The sequence below is a fragment of the Balaenoptera acutorostrata genome, chromosome 11 (assembly GCF_949987535.1).
Source record: "Balaenoptera acutorostrata chromosome 11, mBalAcu1.1, whole genome shotgun sequence".
Classification (NCBI taxonomy): Eukaryota; Metazoa; Chordata; class Mammalia; order Artiodactyla; family Balaenopteridae; genus Balaenoptera; species Balaenoptera acutorostrata.
Genome location: NC_080074.1, coordinates 11,217,669 through 11,242,334, shown reverse-complemented (window position 1 = coordinate 11,242,334; position 24,666 = coordinate 11,217,669). Strand labels below are relative to the sequence as shown.

General features: G+C 54.8%; 1 protein-coding gene across 2 annotated transcripts; it reads right to left on the bottom strand.

The window, feature by feature from the left end:
• Window positions 1-5,269: 5,269 nt before the first annotated feature.
• RAC2 (Rac family small GTPase 2) lies at window positions 5,270-21,356 on the bottom strand. 2 transcript variants are annotated; one of them, XM_007165656.2, is made up of 7 exons: window positions 21,222-21,356; window positions 19,060-19,131; window positions 12,082-12,199; window positions 11,305-11,367; window positions 10,810-10,969; window positions 7,400-7,532; window positions 5,270-6,791 (listed from the first exon to the last, which is right to left on the bottom strand). In XM_007165656.2, the coding sequence occupies exons 1-6, from the start codon at window positions 21,254-21,256 to the stop codon at window positions 7,402-7,404; spliced, it is 579 nt and encodes a 192-aa protein (XP_007165718.1). In that variant the 5' UTR covers window positions 21,257-21,356; the 3' UTR covers window positions 5,270-6,791; window positions 7,400-7,401. The 2 variants fall into 2 exon arrangements, with proteins under 2 accessions (XP_007165718.1, XP_028022601.1); XM_028166800.2 differs by lacking the exon at window positions 5,270-6,791 and adding an exon at window positions 8,871-8,874 and having other exon boundaries at window positions 7,406-7,532.
• Between the last annotated feature and the right edge of the window lie 3,310 nt (window positions 21,357-24,666).

Below are 24,666 nucleotides of genomic sequence, written 5' to 3'. Positions count from 1 at the left end.
ACCCTCCCTATCTCACCCCTCTAGGTGGTCACAAAGCACAGAGCTGATCTCCCTGTGCTATGCAGCTGCTTCCCACTAGCTATCTGTTTTACATTTGGTAATGTATATATGTCAACACTACTCTCTCACTTCGTCCCAGCTTACCCTTCCCCCTCCCCATGTCCTCAAGTCCATTCTCTACGGCTGCGGCTGCGTCTTTATTCCTGTCCTGCCCCTAGGTTCATCAGAACCATTTTTTTTTTAGATTCCATATATATGTGTTAGCATATGGTATTTGTTTCTCTCTTTCTGACTTACTTCACTCTGTATGACAGACTCTAGGTCCATCCACCTCACTACAAATAACTCAATTTTGTTTCTTTTTATGGCTGAGTAGTATTCCATTGTATATATGTGCCACATCTTCTTTATCCATTCATCGGTCGATGGACACTTAGGTTGCTTCCATGTTCCATTGTGGTACACGTCTCTTTTTGAATCATGGTTTTCTCAGGGTATATGCCCAGTAGTGGGATTGCTGGGTCATATGGTAGTTCTATTTTTAGTTTTTTAAGGAACCTCCATACTGTTCTCCATAGTGGCTGTATCAATTTACATTCCCACCAACAGTGCAAGAGGGTTCCCTTTTCTCCACACCTTCTCCAGCATTTATTGTTTATAGATTTTTTGATGATGGCCATTCTGACTGGTGTGAGGTGATACCTCATTGTGGTTTTGATTTGCATTTCTCTAATGATTAGTGATGTTGATGTTGAGCAACCTTCCATGTGTTTGTTGGCCATCTGTATATCTTCTTTGGAGAAAGGTCTATTTAGGTCTTCCACCCATTTTTGTAATCCTTTAATTTTCTTATTGTTTACTTTTACCATCTTATTCTATCTTCTGAGAGGTGGTTTTGTTTTTTTTTTTTTTACTCTATTTTATCTTCCACCTCCTCTATTTTTTTAAAAAATTTAATCAACATATTTTTAATTTCTAAGAGCTCTTCTCTGTTTCCTGATTATTCATTTGTTATGGCATTCTGTATTTATTTGTGGACATAATATGTTTCCTTTTCTCTCTAAGGATAGCAATGATGGTTTCTTTAAAGTTTTCTTCTGATCACTGCATTGTCTCTATTTCTTGCTAGTTCCTTTTTTTCTATTTGTTTGATTGGATCTCTTTCATGTTAGAACTTTCCTCAATTAACTAGTCATCTTTGGTTATCCATTCATTTTGCAGAATAAAGCATTAAAAATTGGACTGGAAGCTCTATGTAAAATAGTGAACAGGGCTTGCAAAATAGTGAACACCTCTGTAGGAACAGCTGAACGTTTTGTCAAGAACATCAGATGTCACCAGCTGTCAGCATCTGTAAGACTTTTCACTGGGGTGGTCAGATCCCATCCACAGTTTCCTGTCTGGGATGAATGTATGCATGGGTGCTTGCATTCCTAAATTGGGTGAGGGAAGGGGGCTGGGATCACCCTGTTAAGTCTTCAGAATTTCACTGAATCCTCCCATATCAGTCACCTACTACTGTGAAACAAATAACCGCAAAAATCTCTGTGGTACACAACAATAAGCATTTATTTCACTACACACCTTCAGGTCAGCTGGGATTGGTTGATGTAGGCTGGGCTCAGCCAGGCTGATCTGCTTTGAGCTGCAGGTCTGCAGGTCATCTGGACACCCCTGCTCCCTATTTCTTTTATACTCTTAGAACCAGCAGGCTTGCCAGGGCCTGTTCTTTTGTCAGCACAAGAGAACAGGGTGCAAGCACATCAAATCTCTCCTTGTGAGGCATGTGCTAATATCCCACTGGCCAAAAGCAAGTCACATGGCCAAGGCAGCATCAGTGGAGTGGGGAAGTACGCTCCTCCCCCAGAGGTAGAGGATGGAGGGAGTGATTATCTGCTAAGTGTACTCACATCTACCACATCTCCAGTAATCAGTCTGGAGCCTCACCCCCACCTGCTCTGCGGCTGGTGTCCTTGGGTCCAGAACTCTCTAGTTGGATTTCCCTGCCCGCGTTAGGGAGGGGTTGTTGCCTGGCTGGCTGCCTAGTGCAGGGGAGAGGACCAGTGGGTCTAACCGCTCCTGATACAGACTTCCAAACAACCCACCTGTTTTCAGGCTCCTGCCTCGCCATCTGTGGTATCTGGGTCCCCTAATTTGGAGCCCCCTTGCGGTTGTGTCAGGCCAGTTGGTTGCATCTTCCCCATCTCCAAGCCTCCCACCCCACCCTGCCATGGAACAGCAGGCACTGAGGTTTGTCTTTCCTGGGCCCTGTTAAATCATTTACCACCCCTCCATCTGCTCTTCGTGCTTGCGTGCTGCGGTTTGGGGTCACAGGTGTCTCCTGGTTTCTTTGAAGATGAGAGCTTGTGTTTCTGCTTTGTGTTCTCCTTATTGTCAGGCTGCTTTTCAGCCGGGGTGAGGGGGCGGAAACATCTCTACCTGGCACCTTGAAACCAGGGTCTCTTCCGTTTGCTGTTGAGTACACTTTTGTGGTATGTTGATCAAACCCCGTGGCAGGTGTTGATTTACACGTCTGTCTCTCCCACTGGCTTCTGGGCCCCTGGGGAGCAGACGGCTGGGTCTCACCCCTCTCTGCACCTCCAGCTCCCAGCGCCACTTGGCACAGAGCATAGTCTTAGCACATGGGAACTGAATTGATCTGAACCTCAGATTATATGGATGACTGTTCATCATCTCACTTTCTCAAAGCCTTCAGAAGTCTTCTAGAGCTATCCTAGATCTCTGTCTCACTCCCCAGAGCTTACTCTGCCCTGCCTTGCACATCCCATGAGGCCTAGGTGGAATCAGATGTCCCCAGAGGTGACTATTCCTTGGGCAGTGGAGGAGTTAAGAGGGTAGGGAGGAGAAGTAAGAGATCAAAGGAAGAGACAGCAAGGACTTTGGCCCCAGAAGAGGCATTGTTTCAGTATACCGTTGTGTCATCTCTCATGATTGCGTGAGTTGGTTGCGCTCAGTGGAGTGGCTCGTCTGCTCCGCACGGTGCTGGCTGGCGCTGCAGTCATCTGGGGACTCGACTGGGCTGGCGCATCCAAGATGGCTCATGCACATGACTGGTACCATGGTGAGGGTGCTGGAAGGCCGGGCTCAGCTGGGTCACTAGAAGGGTTGGGTCTCTCTCTCTCTCTCTCCTTTAAAGTCCGTTCTTTCACCTGCTTATTCATTTATATAAACAACAGACATTCATCAGCATCTACTAGGCGCCGGGTACTTGCTAGGATCATGGTGACGCTACATCGAGGCATCTGAGTGGCATAATTATGTTTGTAAATGAGGAAGATTCCGCCAGGCTTCCTGATGAAGGTTGGAGAAGGCAGGGAGAGTGGAGGCAGGGAGGCCAGTGAGGAGGCCATAGCTACTGTCCAGGGGATGGTTGCAAGACCTATAGTAGGGAGTGGCAGTGGGCCAGATGAAGGGTGGGTTTAACAGATATTGGGAAGCTGAATTTTCCAGGCTTGGTGTCCAGTGAATGCTGGGGGGACAGAATGGGAGAAGGCAGAGGGACCCCCCAGGCCTCTGCTTTGGAAGAAGACACAAGGAGAAGCCAGGCTCCAAGACAGAGAGCCCCAAATGAAGTAGGCTTATCTGGCAGGTGCTTTCCTTGCCCACCAGATGATGATTTTATTGCAAGAGGCCAAATATAATGCACCCAAGCCCTGATACCCAGCCTGGGCCTGGCACCAAGCGGGTCCATGGAAGTGGCTGCTGCCAAATGAGTGAGCATCACCATGTTGTCAGCTCCTGCCCACAACTAACAGTTCTTCCTGTTTCAAAACTCCTCACCGACTTCCCTCGAGGTTTCTCTTTCCTATCTGAAGGGGTTCTGGTCCTCAGCCAATTTGCAAAGCAGAAACGAGTGACTCACCCCATACCCAGTGAGTTCTGGACACAATGATACAGCGGAAGGAGCACAGAGCTGGGAGTCCTAAGTCCTCAGTTACAAATGCTGTCAACTAACAGTAACAGAAGGCCTAACAGTGACATAAACAAATAAGTGATTTCATTTTTGCTCTGTTCCCTTAACGAGGCAGCCACTGGCATTTGTTCGGCTGCTGACCAAAGTTGTGAAGAATCCAGGCTCTTTTTATCTTTCTGCTACGCCGTTCTTCGTATGTTAGGTTGTATTTTCATGTTTGTGGCTTCAGGTTCATAAAATGGCTGCTGCAGCTCCAGACATCTCATCAGTATTCATCAGGGAAGGGGCCAGGGCAATGGTCAGTGTCGGCTGGGTCCCTTATTTTTTTATGGAAGAAAACAGAAACTTTCACAGAAGCTACCTTTCCAGCTGACTTTCACTTATGCCTTGTTGGCCAGAACTGTGCGAACTTGGAACTCCAGCTGCAAAGCAGGCTGGGAACAAGTATTTTTGTCTGGGGCTAATTACACTGCTGCTTTGCACAAAACTAGAAACCCGTTAGCAAAGAGGATGGAAGTAGTGGTATCAGGTGGAAAAGTACAGTGTCTGCCTTAGTGAATTGAGCTCTAACTCCTGTGCCTCTGTTTCCTTCTTTGCAAAACAGAGCTGTTAGTACTACATTGGAAGGCTGCTAGGAGAACTAAATGAGATCATATGTGCTGGGTGAAACCACACAATGGTGAGAGAATTTATTTCCTGACTTTATTATTGGTATAAAACAAGGACTGTATCCACTGGGGTAGGCTCAGGGGAAGAGGCACATGGCAGAGGAGGTGTAAGCGCAGGAGGAGCGAGGGAGGTGGGGTGCAGCCAGGCCTTAGGGCCACGAGGATGGTCCTAAAGTTTATCTCGAGGCCCCGGAAGAGCAGGAAACAGAAAGAGGCTCTCCTCGACTCTGGCCCACTGGAAGGGGCTTCTCAGGACTTTTAAACATTGGATGTTTTAGGGTGTGAGTTCTGACCGATACATGTCTGTGTTTGTGTGTGTCGTGTGTTGCGGGGTGGGGCAGGGGTGTTAATGGTTTTTTGGTTTGTTTCAGAGAAGTAACTTTAAAAGCATAACGACCTTGTCTGAGCTGAAATTAAGAAAGGCCATGGGATTTCCCCCTGCACCCCTTCCCTTTCAAGAGGGTTGGGATCTCAGGAGGCCAGTGAGCTGAGATCTTGCATCAGAACTTCAGGACTTAACGAGGGGCAGTGGAAGTGGCCGGGAGCCTGGAAGAGCAGAAAATGAAACCCAAATCATTTCACTGGCTGGGAATTGGGGCAACTTCTGTGTTGTCAGGGACGGGATCTTATATCTCTTTTTTTTAATCCTTTATTTTAGCTTCTCTAGAGTGTCAGCCCCTGAGGGCAAGAACTTGGGTGTACCGCTGGACCACAGAACAATGCCTGGCACAGAGTAGGTGTTCAGTGAATTTGTGTTGAATGGATGGATGACATTTAGATAGAGAAGCACAGTCGTCCGGAGGATTGGAAAGTCTGGCATTCGTGAGCTAGCAAACACTGAGGTGGGACTGGCTCCATGCCTGTACCGTGACACTTTAGGGATGAGCTTTGTAAATCCTTACAGCAGCCCCATCTCTCTTTTAAAGAAAGTTGCCTGTGTTTTGTGCCTGCTGGGACCGGCATTGCTTCCTTACACTGTTGGGACACTTTCCTGGGACCTCCAGTAGTGGAGACTAGGGGTTTCTGGCTGCTCAACACCCGTATTCCCAAATTCTGGCAAAGCTCTCAGTCTCCCTTTGAGAACCAACCCCTCCCTCCACTCTAGTGGGTATGGTTTTGAAAGGGCTGCCTCCGCTCCGTGCTCTAGTGTGGCATGTAGTCCAGGCTTGACCAATCAGAACGCAGCATTCTCCTGACAAATGTGATTGGTTGAAAAGACCTGAGCTGGTCCAATCAGAGTAAACCTTAATTAGAACTTTGCCTGGGGCAGACACTTGCTCTTTTTTGCTGAACTTGAAACTGGAAGGATGAAGCCCTTGAGAGTCACCTGCCTAAGAATGAACCAGACATCAGAAGGTACAGGAAAGTGAGTTCTGATGACATCATTTGAGCCCCCTTGATCAAGCTGCACCTGTAGTCATGATATTTCCAAACTTGAATCAGTAAATTTATTTTCTGCTTAAGCAGGTTGAATTGGGTTTCTATTTGCAATGACAGAAATCCTGACTGGCAGGGTCTGAAAGTTTTAAGACTGGCACAGGTAAATGTAGCTCAGGATCCTGTGAGTGGAGCAGAAAGACTTGAGAGGTGGCAGAAGTCAGCAGGACCCAGTCTTTTGATTGGCTGGGCAGGTGCCCACAGAGATTTAGAAAATCTGAATGTTTTATGTTGTCCCCAAAAGGAGGACTAAGACCAGAAGAACAAACTTCTCAGGCACTTAATTTAGCTCAGTAGGAGAACTCTCAGACAAGCAGGACCATCAATATTGGAGTAGACGGCCTCATGGGAGAGTGAGAGACCCATCCCTGAAGGTATATAAGTGGTGGCCGGCAACCATCTGGCCCGAAGTTTCCAGAGGGGATTCAGGTTTTGGGAGGGAGGAGTAAACAGGTAGCTGATGCCATGTGTGGCATCTGACCACAGCAACACAGGGGTGGCTTATCGGTCCTGGGGCTCCCCCCTGGCTCCTGGGAAGGCAGGAGCATGAGGGAATGGGGACGCAGCACCTACAAATTCACACTCTTCCCCAGGGGGGACTCCAGCACAGAGAAGATGATGAACCAAGCTCTGCAGCCATCGTGCTAAGAAACGCCACAGGAAGGGGACAGCATGGCCAGCGGGGGTGCCATGGGCTTTGGGTGGGGGCCCTGGAGGGTCAGAACCATCTGGCTGGGAGGGCTGGGTGTGTCCTGGAAGGGAGACAGACAGTGGGTGAGAATTTGGGGCCAAGGAAAATCCACAGCCCACTCCCGGCTCTCCTGGCTCACGGCTCATTCCAGCTCCCAGCTTTTGCTCAAGGTTGGCCAAGTCCTCTCCGTCCTTCTTGTCCCACCCATCCTGGAAGCCTTGTGGGTGCCTCCAACCCCTACCCATCCCTCTTCTGCCCCCGTAGCCTCGTAACTCAGTCTGCCCTACCTCTACCCGTATATGTGGGTGTCAGGTCTCCCTGGCTCAACCGGCCTCTTCCAAGGGGTAGGGGTTGAGGTATCTTTCTGCCGTGATCCTCCCTGCCCTGCTGCAGGGACGGCAGAGGGGGAGCTCAGTGACACCACGCCTTGCCTCAGGTTACCTGGCATTTTCTGACACTCTGAACCTTCCTTCTGGGAATTGGGCTCACAGAGCAGGACCAGCTTAGGCAAATGGGCAACCTGAAGCCCCTTTGATGGTCCCTCTTCTGTCCCAACCTAAATGCCACTCCCGATGAAACCTAGGGCCACCGAAGAGTGGCTGGACGCCTCCCTCCCAGCCAGAGCCTGCTGTGTGTGGGGAGTGGGGGAGGGGAGGGAGGGGCTCTTACCCCTAGAGGATGCTGCAGGGCCGCTTCTGTGGCCGCGTGGGCTGGGGGCACAGGACAGCCCGGATCGCCTCGTCAAAGACGGTTTTCAGGCCTCTCTGGGTGAGGGCTGAGCACTCCAGGTATTTCACTGAGTCTGGGTTAGGGCAGCAAGAGGGTAGAGGCCTAGGTCAGGGCTGGGCAAAACCCCCTCCCAAGCCATACAACTGCACCGGCTGTGGTGGCCACCTGCGCTGTGTCACTCAGAGCAGGGTATTTACCCCTCTGTGCCTCAGTCTCCTCATGTCGGAAAGGGGGAGTTTTATTCAGAGGGAGAGGTTAAGACTCCCCACGAGAGCAGGTCTGTGTCTTTCTTGGACACAAAAGCCCTTAATTTGAGGAAGGATACCTTCCTGGCAAGAAAGGGGCTCAAGCTACAGTGACCAAATTTCTCGGCGCCTCACTTTCTTCTAGAAAATTGCCACATGCCTGCCTCCGTCTTCCCCCAGGAGGCCTGAGGAACCCGTGGCCCGCTCACTAGGACCTTCCAAATGTCATCTAAGCAGTCCTTCGCATCTCCCCACTTTACAGATGAGAAAACTGAGGCTCAGAAAAGTCACTTATCCAAAGTCACACACTAGACATTTCCCCTCCCCTAGGGGCAGCTGGGGGCCCTCAGCAAGAGGAATGGGAACTGGGGAGCACCCATTCCCCCATGAGGGGACCAGCCTTCTCCCATGTGACCACTCAGGGCTGGAGCACAGAGCACAGACAGTGAGGAAGGCAGGCTGAGCCCCACTCCCAGGGGCAGTGTTCTGTGACCTTCTGGAAGGAACCTGTGCGAGTTCCTGTGTCCATTACAACCCAAGCAGTCTCCCTGAAGTGAGCAACTGAAAAACCCCCTCTGCGAGAGGCCTGGGGGCCGATTTCAGGAAACAGAGAAGGAGAGGGGCAGGAAGGGGGAACTTTGCTGTTCTGTGGGGGGAAGGAAGCAGACCAACACTGATCAGCACCTGCTCCCTGCCAGGCACTGAGCTGGGCTTCTGACAACCCTGTGAAGAAATTCTGTGATTCCCCGCTTCCCAGGTGAGGAATCAGGCCCAGAGAGGAGATGCCCCGGGGCCAGAGACACACAGCTGGGAGAGGGGAGCCAGGATCTCAGGAGGGGCAGCCCAGGAACGAGGGAAAGAAAGTGTGGGGCAAGGACAAGGAAACCAAGGCTCAGAGAGGATGTCACTTGTCCTGAGTGGCACGCTGGATGTCTCCCTTGCACGTGGGAGCGTTGTCCCGCCAGGGAGCACAGGCGGTGGTCCCAGGGCTCGGCTGGCAGGTACGGAGCACCCTAAGTTGGGTCTGGGAGTCTCGTCACCATAACCCTCTGTGCCCAGAAGGGTGTCACTGGGCATTTGGCCACTGTCTCCCTGCAAGGGACCGTAGCCAGTGTCCACTTCTTTCTTCCACACCCTCCAGCTGCATCCTCCCTGGTACCTGCCACCCTCCTACTTCCTGGATCAGTAGTGTCTAGAGAAAGGGTCCTGACTGGGGGCCTGGCCACTCCAGGACTTCAGCCTGTCCCCCCTCTCTGCGCCCCAGTCTCCCACCTGTGGGGGCAGCAGACCACCTGATCATGACTCAGAGAGCCACGCAGCCCGGATTCGAGTCTCGGCTCTGGCACATCCCGGCTGGGTGGCCTTGAGCCAGTGACTTCTCCCTGAGCCTCAGTTTCCTCCTCTGTAAAGTGGGGTGATGAGAGTCCCTCCTTCATAGTTGCTATGACGATGAAGCAGGAGAATGCACAGGCCCAGCACCCAGGAAGCGCTCAATCCTGTGATTAGCAGCTGGGATCAGAGCTGCCCCACAACTCGTCACCCTGGGCTGGTGGGCAGAGGCAGCTGCTGTCCTCATTAGCCTGCAGGTCCCCCAGGTCTGCCCCTTGGCCTGGGCTGGTCCGAGGCAAGTTCAAAGTCATTAGTCACTGCCCCTGGCCACCCCCAGCTGGTATTGGCTCCAAGATGGATTGGCTAGAGGCCAAGGCAGGAACCCCAAGTCCTCTCCTCATGAAGGAGAAAGGAACTTTAGGGAGTGTGTAGGCTGGCTAGTACGGATGGGGAAACTGAGGTCCAGAGAGGGGGAGCCACTGGCCCAAGGTCACGCAGACAGTCAGTGCCAGGACCAGAATCCAGGCTTCCAGGTCCCATCTTATCCCAAAGCTTGTGCTTTAAGAAGGATGGGGTCGGACACAGCCTGGAGAGTCACTGTCTTGGGTGGAAGGAGTCCGGGGGGACAGGCTGTTCAGAAAGAAGGGAAGGCAGGGGTGCAATCCCCAATATTTGTGAGGAAAGACCAGAGGGCCTGAGAGCCAGAACCCCTAGGATGGGGCATAGGACCCAGGGTTTAAGTGGCAGCGGGGGCCCCCTGGGAAAGACGGCCATGTCACTGGGCTAGTCACATGAAGCAGGGGGTGACGGCTGTGGTTTCTCTTCCTGTGAAGAGATGTGAGTCCCCAGGGCCCTCCCAGTTCCGGCGGAAGGAAGAGTGGTAGGGCTGAGGGAGGGATGGGTTGCAGCAGGCCCCACCAAGTCAGGGGCCAAACCCTGGGTCTGCAGGACCCTACAGTGACGCAGAGCACCCTGGGCAGCTGGGTCACTGCTCATAGTGGCCAAACCCCACTGGTGGTCCCAGGCTCTTGGGCAAGTACCCTGTCCCCAGGTAGGTCAGGGCCTGACAAACGACAGCAGACCTGGACGCCACGGAAGAGGCCAGACCCATCGGTCATCACCTCCCTGGTGCAGGCAGCCCTGAGCCACCACGAGGAGGCCCCCAAGCCAGCGGTTTATGGTCCTGTGTTCAAATCCTGCTTCTGCCACCTACCAGCTGCGTGACCCTGAGCAGTCACTTCTCTGGCCCAGTGGCTGGGAGGCAAAGAGGAGTTGGGCTGAGAAGCCAGGAGGGTGAGGAATGGGGGGTGAGAAGGATGCAGAGGGAAAGCCATCACCCTTCAAACCCAAGCAGAAGCACCGCCTCCAGGAAGCCTTCCCGGAAAACCCAAGCTTGACTTGGCTGCTCGTCCTCTGAGAAACCACAGCACACCCCGCTCCATCCCTGCTTCTCTCTGTCCAAGTGCACTTATTTCAATATCTGTTTATGGATTACACTAATACTATAATAATAATTAACAGAGTGCTTCCCATGTGCAGTGTTGCTTTAGGAGCTCATGGGTGTGAATTCATTTAATTCTCCCAACCACCCAGAGCTACCGCTGTTGCCATGGTTCACTGATGAGGAAACATAGGCCCAGAGAGGCTAAGTGACTCGTCCAGGGTCACACAGCTAGTACACGGCACACCCAGGGTGGAACCGCACAGCCTGGCCCTGGAAGCTATGTTTGCAATCACCCTGCACCCAGCTCCCCTGTCTGAGCCCGAGCCCTGTACCGATCTCCTTGGCCAGCGCCAGGCCCTGCGGGTAAGTAATAGGCGCCAGCTTCTTCTCCTTCAGCTTCTCGATGGTGTCCTTGTCGTCCCGCAAGTCCAGCTTGGTGCCCACGAGGATGATGGGCGTGCTGGGGCAGTGATGCCGCACCTCCGGGAACCACTGGGCCGGTGGGTGGGGGCAGGAGGTTGTGCAGGGGGTAGGGGGAGAAGAGGGGCACCAAGTTGGGAGGAGATAATAGGGGGGCATGAGGGTGTGTGGGGAGGAGAGAGGACAGGTTAGAGAGTAAAGCTAACTATCACAGCCCCCTCTGAGACCCCCTCTGAGTCTCAACCCCAGTCCCCCGTGCCAGCCCTGGGTGGCACTAGGGACCCTCTCTGCCCACATCCTCTGCTGCCCCAGAGGCAGGCCAAAGTCAGCGGTCCCACCCTCCCGTGCTCCCCTCCCTCAGGGTCACCTGCCCGATCCCCCCAAGACCCCCGCTCCATCCTGCTCACCTTGGCCCGGACATTCTCATAGGAGGCTGGGCTGACAAGAGAGAAGCAGATGAGGAAGACGTCCTGGGGGGTCAGACAAGGGTTACTCGTGAGGGGAGGCCTGGGGGCACCCCACCTGGGCCCTCCCACACCTGGGCAGCCACTGAGGGCTGGAGCAGCCCAGGGGATGCGGGGCGCTTAGGATCCGGCAGAGCAGGGATTCCCTTCCCACCTCTACACCAGGCTGCTGCTTGTTTATCCAACACTTCCTAAAGGCCAGAGCCTGTTCTAAGTGGTTAATCTTCACACAACACTGTAGCGGTGCTGCTGCTACCCCATTCCACAGATGGGGAAAGTGAGGCTTACAAGGATTAAAGCATTTGCCATCTGGAACTCCAGAATCCATGCTCCTCACCGGGCACTCACTACCCACCCCCCACCCCCCGTCTGGTCACCAGCCCCAGCGCTTTCCTTGCCACCCTGGAGAGAGAGCCCAGCAGCCACAGAGCCACCTGCAGATGTGCCCCCACCACTCCTCCCCTCCCCTAGCGCCCCGAGAGCTGGCCATCCTGAACTCCCATTGGTCCAGAGTCTGCCTGCCCCACCCACTGAGAACCAGGTGGTGCCAGAGCCCAAGAGGCAGAGGGGCTGGGAAGACAGAGGGCACAGTAATGACAGGGGACTGGTGGAGGGCGGGGACTGCTTGCGCTGGGCCTTAAGGGGAGGGTCAGCGTTCACCAGGCAGAGGCAACAGGGACGCAAAGCCCAGGACCACGAGGAGGCGGTGGGGCAGCATACCGTCTGCGGGTAGGAGAGCGGCCGGAGGCGGTCGTAGTCCTCCTGCCCTGCCGTGTCCCACAGCCCCAGGTTCACGGGCTTGCTGTCCACCATCACATTGGCTGAATAGTTGTCAAACCTGTGGGAACAGGTAAGATAGAAGGGTCAGTCTCCAGCCCCAGAGTCTGGGGACTTGCAGTCCATGGTTCCATGGCAGAGGCCAAGACCCAGAGAGGGGCTACAACAGGACCAAAGTCACAAAGCACTATGCAGTTGGGTTTTATTTTTTATTTTTTTTTAAATACTGATCTATGACATAAGATATTTTAAACGCAGGTAAGCATAAAGAGGAAAACATTGTCTCTACTGTTTTTCTGCCCTTACCTACTCTTTGGAGAGATGATTTTTCGAGGCTGCGTAACATTCTCTCCAAGGCATGATCAGGATAAACTTTACCCACCTCCTAGGCTGGACGCTGCGGCTGGTCACCCAATATTTGTTGAATGAGTGTTCATTCCCATCTTAGGTTGGGTCCCCCCAGAAGCAAACCCTGAGATGAGGGAGTGGCACCAGTGGTTTATTTGGGAAGTGACTCCAGGCAGCCGAGGGGAAGGGACAGCAGCTATTGAGCTGCTACTGCGCGGGAACTGGGGCTCCGTCTTGCTGGGGCCACTGAGCTCAGGGCATCCCCCAGAGGAGGTAGGGAGCTGGGGTATTTATCCACCTTCTCCATCTCCCACTGGCAGAGGGAAGTCCTTGAGTGTTAATTCCCTGGCCTTCCAGCCCACCCCTAGTGCACACCAAAAACTGTCAGTTACTGGAGATTTCAGGAAATGCCACTGGCACACACTGGAAAGGCACATGTTGAAGGAATAGGGTGGGGCAGAGGCTAAAATCTCCCTGCCAACACCAGAGAGGCCTCCAGGGCAATCACACAAGCTCCCACTGTGGGGAAACATCCCAGACGCCTCCCTCCCTGTCCCCAACATGGAAAGAGCTTGTCGTCCCCTCTCTCAGGCAACTGCTTTGCCTTGACTATGAACTGGTTTTAGGGTGTCTCTGTCCCGCCATGGGCTGTGGGCCGCGTGAGGGTGGGGCCCATGTCTGTTTCATCTCTGAAGACTCAGGACTGGCACCTAGTGAGTGTAGGTGGAACAGAGTTAAACCAAACTGAACTGAAGCCCTTGGGATGCCACCTCCTCCACGAAGCCCTCCCAGAACACTGCTCAGTGACAGGCTGCAGAAGCCGTAATGCTTCAGAGCAACTCCAAAGACATCTGTCCTGTGACAGGCAACCCACCCCCAAAAAAAGTGGGTAATCTGACATGTTTAACAACCCATGCTTGTCCAGCCTTAAGTTCCGCAGATGCCCCTGCTCCCTCCTGCCTGGAAAGTTCCTGCAAACGCCCACCAGCTCCCCACTCGTCTTCTTTCCTGGTGCTGGGCTGACTCTTACTCATCCTCCCTCCAGTCCCATTTCAAGGTCACCTCCAGGAAGCCTTTCCCGAGCCCCAGCCAGGTCGGGGCCCCCACCCCATCCCAACTCAGTAATCTGTGGTGAACTCAGCACCCAAACAGCAGACATCAAGCCTGGCTTGTTCCTCACTGCACCAAGGCCAGCATCACACTTGGCACGTAGTAGGTGCTCTGTGGACCTACTCTTGGTACCACCCATACCATAGTGGGATTTCAGGCGGAAGGCACTGTTCAGGGAGACATCGCTGGGCATGATGGGGAAAGAAGTGCCCATGCTTTCTTTGGCTTCTGCCAGAAACACTCCTTTGGGATGAGCTTAGGATGCAGGGACACTCTTTCCTTTAATGTCCAGTCTGAAATTCTGACACCATAAAGCCCCCCAAGATTCCTTGAGCCAAAGGCATCTGTCTTCTCTGAACCAACTCCAGGGTCTCAGGGGCCGTGGCAATGGGGAAAGAGCTGGTTCCTGGGACTTGTAGCAGCACCAAACACCTGCTCTGGGGCTGGTCAGAGGGCTAGGGACCTTCATACATTAGGTCTTGAAGTCCCAAGTGATCCAAGATCAAAGAAACTCAAGTTATTGCCATTAGACAGTTGAGGAAACCGAGGCCCCAAGAGGTCAAATAACTTTTCCAAGGCCAGCCAGCTCACAAGCATAAGAGCTAGGATTTGAACCTGGCTTCCTCTGCACACTCATTTGTGAGCGAGAGAGTGGACAAATGCACTGCAGGAGGGTTGATTCGCCTGGGGATAGCCACCCAGAGGTGGGAGAGAACAGTAAGTTCCTTGTGAAGCCTTGTGCTGGTTGTGTGACCCTGGGTGAGTAACCCAGCTTCTCTGAGCCTCACTTTCTTCGTTGTGAAAAAAGCCCTATCTCTTGGGGCCATTAGGAGGATCCAGGGACAGAGGACATTCAAGCCGCCTCATGGGGAGATGCTGAGAAACTGAACAATCTCATCCTTAAGCATCACGGGCCCCCCACAGAGGACCAGCTGCCAGAGCCTGAGGGATTACTGCAGGGACAATGATCTACAACTCCCGGGGTCCCTTACTTCAGAGACCCACAGGCAGCCAGGACCAGAGGAACCTTATACCACCACTGCGGCCAACCCTTACTCCCATTTTCCAGATGAGGAAACTGAGGCTCACAGACAGGAAGGGACTTGCCCAAGATCTCACAGTCAGTTGGTGGCAGAGCCAGGACTAGATCCTGTTACCCAATTCAGAAAAGCTCATGGTGTAAGCATCACTGCGACTTCATGGCCGGAGACTCAGCGGAGTTTGAGCTGGGGTGTGGGGGCTGACCGGGAGCTGTGGAGAGGGCAGGGAGCTCACGCTGGCTGAGCACCCAGGGGTGCCAAGTGCTGTTCCAGGCCCTTCATACTTAGATCGTTTCAGTGAGCCCAGGAAGTGGATTCTACCGTGGTGCCCATTTTACACACCAGGAAACTGAGAGTCAAAGCCCGAGAGTGACCTGCCCACGGTCACACGGCTGGAGTGCTTTCACCCAGAGTCTGTGTGGCTTCTTTGTGCACCCCCAGGGCTGCAGGCCCGGCCCTGACCCCAGCATGGAGTGGAGGAGGGGTATGGAGGGCAGGTGAAAGGGGGCTCAGCGCCAGGCATCACCTGACCACCACCCAAGCCTCCAGGGAAAAGAAGGTGGATTCACAGAACACAGAGACCACAGGGCATGCATGGCTGTGACTTGGGGACCAGGGAGGATTGATAGGTCAGGTGGGGCATGGACCACTGCTGGATTCGGGGCGTGGTCCTCCAGGCAATGGGGCGCCACCGAGGGGCTTCACCAGGCAGGGGTTACATGATCAGCTTTGCATTTGGAAAAGGCCCTCTTGGCCACTGGGTGGAAAAGTCTTGGAGAAGGGTCAGAGGGGAAGCTGAGAGACAGAGCCACTGGTGAGAGAGGCGGGTGGTTGGAGGAGATAGGGGAGCGGAGAGGTGTCCCAGGTGGGATGCGAGGGGACAGAGGGCGTGTATGAGCAGTGGGGAGGCTTGAGCCAGCAGGACACAGTGAGGGAATAACTCGCCCGGTGGCAGGAGTATGGGGCGAGGGGGAGGTGCGAGGCCAGACAGGAAAGCTCAGCAGGGCCTGCGGTACGTCCACTAGGGAGGCTGCACGTCATCCTGTCTATGGGAATCTGGGCTGGATTTGCCAGTTTACAAAGGAAGGTGAAAACCAAGTACTGGCCCATCCGACCTAAATTAACCACCTGTGTTCTTCCTTCCCAGAGACAAGCCCCCACAGAGCTGAGCCCCCTGCTGGTGGCTGAGTTCCAGCACCTTCTCAGGACAGGCTGGCGCATGCCCTCCCCGCCTGCCAGGCTGGCCCTGTCACTACAGAGCACCAGCGATGTGCTCATCTCTGTTCTAGAAGCTGGTCTAGTGCAGCGGTCCCCAACCTTTTTGGCACCATGTCTTCTTTCATGGAAGACAATTCTTCCACAGAATGCGGTGGGGCAGGTGGGGGGTGCTGGTTCAGGCGGTAATGCGAGCGATGGGGAGCGATGGGAGCTGCAGATGAAGCTTCGCTCACTCACCCGCTGCTCACCTCCTACTGTGCTGCCGGGTTCCTAACAGGCCGTGGCCCGGGGGTTGGGGACCCCTGGTCTAGTGAACTAGACAGACCAGGGCCCTGTCCTCATGGAGCTTCCGTCCCAGCAGGAGAAGTCAGATCGGGAAGGGCTACGAAGAATGTCAAGCAGGGTGGAGAGATGGAGGGGGCCTGGGCAGAGGGAGGGGCTGCTTTAGACAGTGGGTCAGGGAGGGGATACCTCGGCCGGAACCGAGTGATGGAAGTGGCGAGTGCAGAAGCCTGGGGGAGGCTGGCGTGTCTGGTCCCCGAGGGCCAGAATGGAGTAAGTAAGAGGTGGGTTTTAAGGGAGGAATTTAGGCCAAGGTGCGGCTCCACCTAATTTTCGCTTTTGAAAGCTCACCTGGGTTTCCGTTTGAGAATGGTCATAAGGAGAGGGGAAAGGGGAGAACCCCTAGGTCACAGGTACCCGAGAGCAGGGTCTTCCTGCCTTGTCTTTGTATCCCCAACACCCAGCACAGGGCCATCCACAGAGCAGGCTTCGGTCTCCGCATCTGTGAGACGGGGCTTTGACCCTGAGCTCTTATCCCCCAACCCGCAGGCAGCAAGCTCAGCTCAGCTCAGCTCTCTCGCTTATCTGATCTGGTTCCACTGGCACATGCCTCCGGCCTCAGCAAACCCTACCACCCCCAGCCCCAGAGCTCTCTTGACCTTTATCTCTGTGCCAGAGATCTCAGGCTGCCTGTTCTCCCCAACTCCGCTCTCCCCGGCTGTCCCCACCCTCCACTGTCAAGGGCTCAGGGTGGCTTATTTTCCCCTCCCTGTCACAGGGGTGCAAGCACTGTAGCAGGAGCCCCTCTGGGGGCTTGTCCAGAGCCGAGTAACTCCGTGTGGAAGACAAAGAGGGTGGGAATGCAGGCCTGGCTACATACCTGGCAGGGTCCAGCACAAAACGAAAACGCAGGGACCCTTGTGCAAACATTCAGAATTTCAGGGTGGGGGCATCCGAGCATTAAACCAAGCGCAGGACCCACCTGAGCGTGTGCCCGCCTAGATGGCTCACCCAGGAGCCGGCCCTGCTCTCTGACCCAACCCCTCAGGGTCCTGGGAAGGTAAACCTTGTCTGGTCCATTCTGCCTGTCCTTCCACAAGGTTGTCCAGGACAACCGAATCCACTCGGGGCCACCAGGGGCCAGTCTCTCCGGGCTGCTGAGTGCAACTGGCCCTACCTTGGCCTCTGCTGGTCCCGCCATCTTGCACCAGCGAACTCGCCTCCCATCTCCCTGCACGGGGAAGGCGCCCGGGCAATGAGCTTGGCATCTCCCAGCCCTGCCCCCTCCTCTTAAAGAAAGGGAAACTGAGGCTCACAGAGGGGAAGCCATTGGTCTAATATCTTTGAGCAAGTGGGCCCTCCGGCCCAGCTGCAACGGGCAGAGACAGGACACAGGTAGCGCCAGCACAGTCCTGGTGATAGTGGCCTTCTGCAGGAGCTGCCTTCCCCGATTCTACACCTGCCTTCCCGCTCAGGTCTAGGGCCAGCCCTCCCTCAGAACCAGGAGGCATTTGGTGATTGATGGTGAGCGTGCAGGTAAGGGCCGACGCGGAGAGGGGCACTGGCGCCGTAGGGGGAGTTGGGAAATGAATCGGAGCAGAAATCAGTTTTCCAGGCTTCCTACCCAGGTTTCTCTGCCCTCTCCTGGCTGCCATCCTCCTGCCTGGGCTGGGGTCCCTGAGGCAACTGGAGCCTGGGCCGGTGTCCCAGGGAGAGATATCAGTAGAGGGAGCTCAGCCCACCTGGTGACCCTGGGGGACAGGCCCCTTAGCAGCCGTGAGCCTCAGTTTCCCCCGCGGGCACCCTGGGACTAGAATAATAGTCACCTCCTCCCGTGAGCATCAAATGAGGTCACACATGTGTGACATTTTGTCCAGGGACCAGCACACGGTAGGCCCTTGATAGATGGTAGCCGTGATCCATCCTCCTAGGGCCTCTCCATGAAGTTCAATTCAGGTCGACTCAAAACACATATATCGTGTCTAAGGCAACGTGTAGACTGCGCTGTGCATAAGACACTCTCCTAAGACAACGGGGAGACCCGATAAGAACTGGGCGTGGCCCCCTGCCCTCCGTAGGCTCATGATCATGGGAAAGATCAGATAAAGTCTCTCTGGGAAGTGAAAGACACTTTCAGGCTAGATCAGAAAGGCTTCCTGGGGGAGCAGGCACTGGAGCTGGCCTGGAGGTCTTAGACATGTGGACGTGGGAAGGAAAAGCAGTCCAGGCAGAGGGAAGAGCTGGAGCAAAGGCCCTGAGGTGGAAATGCCCAGGGAGTGTTTGGTGACCAGGGGCGGGAAGCAGACGGGACAAGAAGCAGAGTACTGGGCTATGAAGCCAGAAAGGAAGGTGCGAGAAGGCCACACAGAGCCCTGGATGCTGTGCTATGGAGTTGGGGGGCTGTCCTGAGAGGGATGGGGCCACCGAGCATCGGTGACAGGGGGCTGGTGCTTCCCATTCCCCCCACATACTCCTACATACCCGTGTGTCAGGTGACAGCCCTGCCACCACATCCAACACGAGGGCAGGCCTCCAGGTGGCACTGCCCTCTCCCCCGACACACACGTGGGCCCTGATGTCTCTGATCACCCGGTGTCAAGGCCCTCCACTACTCGCCCCCGCCCCTCTTCCACCCCGCTTTTGCTCACGCCAGCCCTCCACGTCTCCCTGCTTGAAGGCCACCCGCTCCCTGGCACTCCTTCTGCACCTCCCCACCCCGCGGCGGCCTCTCTCCCCTCTGGGAGCCCTCGGCACTCATCCCTGGCGCTGGTTGCTGCCTCCCCGGCTGAATCAGTGGGCAGGTCTGCCAGGCAGAGACCGGCTGGAGCACGGCCTGGCTCACAGGACGTGCCTGAAAAGGGGGTGGCCTTGGTGATGCGTGTCTCCCCAGCCTCCGAGCGCCCCGCTCACGCACAGAACTCACACGGTGGGGATGTACTCTCCCGGGAAGGCGTTGGTGGTGTAGCTGATGAGCAGGCAGGTCTTGCCCACGGCTCTGAAAGACAGAAAGTTCGAGAGGATAGTGGTCATGGGCCCTGCCCGAGACTCAGGGAGGTTTCTCAGCACCTGCCCAGTCCCCTAGCCCAGCCCTCAGAGAAGACCCAGGCCCACCCCTCTGGGCCTCAGTGTCCCCGGCTGAGAATCCCTGTATCAGCGTTCTCACACCTGAGAGTCCTAAGAGTCATCTGGGGTGTTTGTTAAAGGACAGACTTCAGGGTCCTACCCCAGAGATTCTCAATCAGGGGTGTGGGGTGGATCTGGGAATTTGTATTGAAACAGGCTTCCCCGGGTGACAGTGATGTGAGACAGAGGGTTAAGAGCAGGCGGTCCCCAGGAGGCCCCTGGTACCTGTCCAGGGCTCTGCCTTCACTCCCCTGGGATCCAGATCCCAGCTTCATCACCTACCCAGTGGTAGCACGATCTTAGGCAAGTCACTTAACCTCCCTATGCCTCAGTTTCCCCATCCAGAAAATAGGGATAAGATGAGTTCATCTCATAGGATGGACCGAGAGGTAAATTAGACGAAGCCGGTAAAAGAACTGGGCACAGTCCTGGCATGGTGTAGCAGCCAGCAAATGCTGAGGAAAGCCTGACCCTCCTCTTTCCCTCCCACCTCACCATGGCAGTTAAGAGCATGGAGTTTAGGAATCAGAGAGACCAGGATTCAAATCCCATGAGGTCTTGGGCAAATAACAACTTCTTTGAGCTTCAGTTTTCCCACCTGTAAAATGGGCCTAATATTAGGGTTGGTGGGAGGATAAAATAGAGGAGTGTGACTAAGCCCAGGGCCTGCACATAGTAAGTACTAAGTGAGTAGTGATCGCCATTACTCGCGCAGTCTTCGCCCTCAGTCTGCTGGGCTGGGAGGGTGCAGGGGTCACAGGTAGCCCTGGGCCTTCCCCTGCCCCACTTGGTTTCGTCACTTCCTGCTCCGAGGGGACTGGGGACCGGCTGCCCTCTTCTCCCCACCCACTCCCCCGGGCCTGCCAACAAGGTAACTCTAAGTGACTGGAACATTGCCCTTGGCTTCCGCCCTCCCCTCCTCAGATCAGATATAAAGCAGAAGTGAGCAGGGCTGGACAGGCGGGCAGATAACATGCATCAGAATCAGCCCACCCCAGGCCAGGAAAATCAAGTCTCTTAAGGCCTCAGGCTGCCCCTCAGTAGGATGGGAGGGTTGGATAAGAGGCCCGCCCAGCCAGACCACGCGGGAATGTGTCGGGGTTGGACCTACAGAAAACCCCAGACGGTACCTGCGGGCTGGACCCTAAGACAGTGCTGCTGGCAGGCACGAGAGATGGGCATATCAAAGCTGTCATTTTACAGAAGAGGAAACTGAGGCCCGTAGTGGGGGACATGACAACCTGAGGTCGCTGAGATCTAACAGCTGAGAAGGTGCCTCGGCTCAGCCTGGCCCACACTGACCCCCCCAGTCACCCTCCCACCCCTTCCTCCTCCTTCCCCAGCTCTGTCTCTCACGCCCCTCCCCCTTCTGCTCCTCACCACAGCCTCCACACAACCTCCCCAGCCACGCAGGCTGAGGTTCAGGAGGCCGGCTTCACTGAACACACTTACGTGCAGGACAACCAGTCAAAATATCTCGAGGGACCCCACATCAACCCTGAGGGCATGGGCCTCTTTCCAGATGGCCAAGCTGAGGTTCAGAGAGGCGCTGTGACTTGCCCAAGGCCACACAGCAGCGCAAGCCAGTGACTAGAGCCCAGGTCAGCCTGGGGACCCACCCCTGCCCCCAGCCGGCATCCACAGAATCGAAGCCTGAGGGCCCGTGGGAGACCAGCCCCAGCTCTCAGGGTGCAGGCGAGGGGCCCCAGGCACCCCCAACCCTAGTCCTGTACTCTCCACCCAGGCAGCTTCCGGGGTGAGGTGGGCAGAGAGAGTGGAGCTGTCCTCAGCCCACCCCTGGGGTTCCCTCTGGGCCCTGGGAGAAAAAGGGAGCCGTTCCTCCGGCGGCCTCCGAGGGACCCCTCCATCTGCAGGGCAGGGGGCTTCCCCAGGGGCGCCAGGGCGGGAGGGTCCAGGGCTACCCCGGGACGGAGCTGTCAGCAAGTCCAGCCGGGTACCTACCCATCTCCCACCACCACACACTTTATGGCCTGCATCGTGTCCGAGGCCTGGGGGGCGGTGGTGCTGACAGCTCAGGGCCCGGAGCGCTTCTGCAGACACGGGGGTATGGAGAGCTGGAGAGGCACCCTGAGCAAGGAGCAGCCGCAGAGGGACAGGAGGCGGGAGGAAGCGGAAGGGGAACTTACCCAAGCGGCTGCCCCCACGGCCGTTTGCAGAAGGCGGAGCCTGCGGTCTGGCAGAACGGCTCAAGGGGGGGATGGCCCTCAGGGGCTGGGCTGGGCCCTGGCCACCCCCGCGGGCATCCCTGCTCCGGGACACCAGCAGGAGACCTGGGGACCCTCTGGGCTGGAGACTCACTTCCATGGGCTGGGCCAGAGCTGTTCTCCAAGAACCTGAGGCTCCTAAGAACGTAGTTCACCTCGGTTCTGGTCAATAAGCATTTAATGAGCACCTACTGAGTGCCAGGCACAGGATCGGGTACTGGTGAGTCTAGGATGTGAGCGGGAAGATACGGCTTCATCACAGGTGTCCATAAAACAAGGCAGGAAGTGACGGGGCCACGGAAGATTGACAGGGAGGGGACCTCAGAGTTGCACACAGGGCGAGCTAGGGCCTTCAAGGTGGCCTTCAAGCTGGCACTTGAAAGCTAGTGTCAGAGATAGGGCTCTCCAGAGGGGAAGACATGGATGCTACCCAAGCAGGGGCCAGTGTGGGACCCCCTGAGTGTGGAACGATGGGAGAGATATGGGGGGGATATGATGGGGCAGGAAGGGAGGTGGGGATCAGCTGACAGAGAAGGGGAAACGTCAAGGGAAGTGATGGGCAGTGCCCCACGCCAGCCAAGCCCTGTGCTGGAGGCAGCCCTGGGGGACCGGGCACCCTGGCTCAGGAGCCGTGGCCCGTTTGAACGATGCTGAAACAGAAGGCCTTAGAAGCCAGTTGATTCACTAGGATCGCCCAGCCTGAAATCAAACCCAGGGCCAGGTGACTCCAAACTCTTCTGTCACCCCGGCTGCTGTCTGGGGGACAAAGCCTGAGTGCTGCAGTGGGTGGGGAGGGCGAGTGCGCCCCCTCAGCCTCGAGGGGCCTCGGGATCTGAGCAGCACTGGATCTCCGCAGCGGGAGATCTCCGCAGCGCCACTCCCACTCTATCCCCCCCACCTCCACCCCACCCCACCCCCATCACTCCAGCACCTGGATCTGAAACTTCCCAGACCTTCCACACAAGTTACAGGGTTCCCAAAGACAGCTTCTGCCGAAAGGGAAATGCTACCTCCCCAAGGACCTGCTCCAAAAACTTGGCCAGCCAATGAGTAAAACCTGCCAACAAACTTTGACGTCGTAGCTCTGTGCTTTACATGGGCTGAGCTGAGACAGTGGAAAGCACTTCACGGAGCCCAGCGGGGGTCAGGAAGGCCAAGCACCCCCGCATGACCCACCCTGGGCACCTCACAGGGCACCTAAGGACTTTGTTCTGGCTACTCCCCCAAATCCACATTCTTTTCCCAACCACTGCAATCCCGATCCCATAGGAAAACCTCTGTGTTAATCTAACAAAAACAATGTACTAAGTGCAATGTGGGATCCTGGATTGGATCCTGGAACAAGAAAAAACAAATTAATGGAAAAAGTAATAAAATACAAGACAAATCTGAAATCAGATAATGCTATTGTACCAAGGTTAATTTCTTAGTTTCGACAAATGCACTGTGGTCATGTAAATGTTGTGAACCTAAGGGGAAACTGGGTGAAGGATATGGTGAATTCTCTTACTGTCCTTGCAATTTTTCTGTAAATCTAAAATTATTCCAAAATAAAATGTTTATTTAAAAAAGAAGAAAAGAAAATTAAAAGGAATAATGCACCTCTTTGGGAAGACACAGCCAATGAGTATGGTCACGTGACTTGGAAAGAGCTATATGTACTGGGTTTTATCCCCCATTTGTCCCCTGGGGTGGAGCTTCCTTGTGCAGTATACAACCTACTCAACCATACATGGCCATGACAGCACTAAAATTGCACCTGCCCTCCATCCTGAGAAAGCCGCTTCCCCAGGACAACCCAAGCAAAATTCTCCTGGAATTAGGTCCACTCGACTCCCTCCTTCATTCCACGTGCACCCATTATACACCACTTGAATACCTGGCTCTGGGCTTGGTACTGTTGTGGATACAAAACAAGGAAGACAAGAAGTTGCCCCTGAAGAACTTGTGACCTGTAATGAGAGTGACTCAGGGACCTTGAGATGGCCCCGATCTGCCGGTGGCTCTGGGGCTGTGAGGATAGGCCAGGGTTGGCAGGGGAACAAGATAGGGAGTGAGGCAGCCTGGATGACAGGCACCAGGTGTCTGCGAGGCTAGAAGGGCAGTGGCAGTCTCTGCGTGCTTCCAGCGCAGCGACCACTGCTCTTAAGCCCAGGCTGGTGGTGGCTCTATTGTTCCCCCACTTTACAGATGAGAAAACTGAGGCCCAGAGAAGTTCATGAATCTGCCCCAGATGACGCGGCACACTTGTAACCACTACACTGGAAGTGAACGTAGGTGTCCTTGTCCAATACTCTCATTTTACAGATGGGGAAACTGAGGCTCTTGTGCATGAGACCAAGGCCAAGATGCAGCAGCCCCGGCCTCCTGTCCAGGCCTCTTCACCTTTTCTTTTTCTTTTTCTTTTCTTTTTTTAAATATCTATATTGAGACATAGTTTGCATATAATAAATGAATCCATTTAAAGTGTACAATTCCATTCATTTTCACAGATACATACACCCATGAAATCTCCACCACAGTCAAGATGCCAAACATCAGAGAACATTCCCATTTCCGTGGAAGGTTTCCTCGCACCCCTGCGCAGTCCATCCCCCCACCCCCTGCACCCTCACATGGAAGCTCTGAGCTGCTTTCTGTCATTACAGATTACTTTGCATTTTCTAGCATTTCACATAAATGGAATCACGGTGTTCGGCCTCTTGCACAAGGCTTCTTTCACACGGCGTGTTTTTGAGATCCATCCGTGTGCTGTTGCATGAGCCGTGGTCCATCCCCTTTCATTAGTGAGCAGCCTTCCATCCAGGGATGTGTCACACTTTGGTTATTCATTCAGTCAATTCTCTTTTAACCACACTTTGCAAACTCACTGAATCACAGAAGCACGGGGCCTCTGGGCGTGCGAAGAGGGATCATAAAGGCCATCTTCATCCAACCCCGCCTCTGCACTTCTGGTATCCATTGCTTGGTTCACTGCCCACTAAGCAGCCCCGTTCACATACCTCCAGTGACGGGGAACTCATTCCCTTAAGAGAGAGTCTTTTTCACCCTTGGGCAGCCGGGCCTGTTAGAAAACCCTTCCTCATTTTCAGCCCAATCCACCCCCTAGATTGTGCCCACAGAGGTCCTAGGACTTATCCAGGGGCTGCTCAGATCAGTCACCTCGCTCCTCCCCACCACAG

Excerpts from the sequence above, each read along its gene's own strand:
- RAC2 (XM_007165656.2), bottom strand. The coding sequence starts at position 21,256 with ATGCAGGCCATAAAGTGTGTGGTGGTGGGAGATGG. Across the intron at positions 11,368-12,081 it reads CGCTCTCCTACCCGCAGACG|GACGTCTTCCTCATCTGCTT; the intron begins GTATGCTGCCCC and ends CTGACCCCCCAG. Across the intron at positions 7,533-10,809 it reads GGCGCTGGCCAAGGAGATCG|ACTCAGTGAAATACCTGGAG; the intron begins GTACAGGGCTCG and ends GCCCTAACCCAG.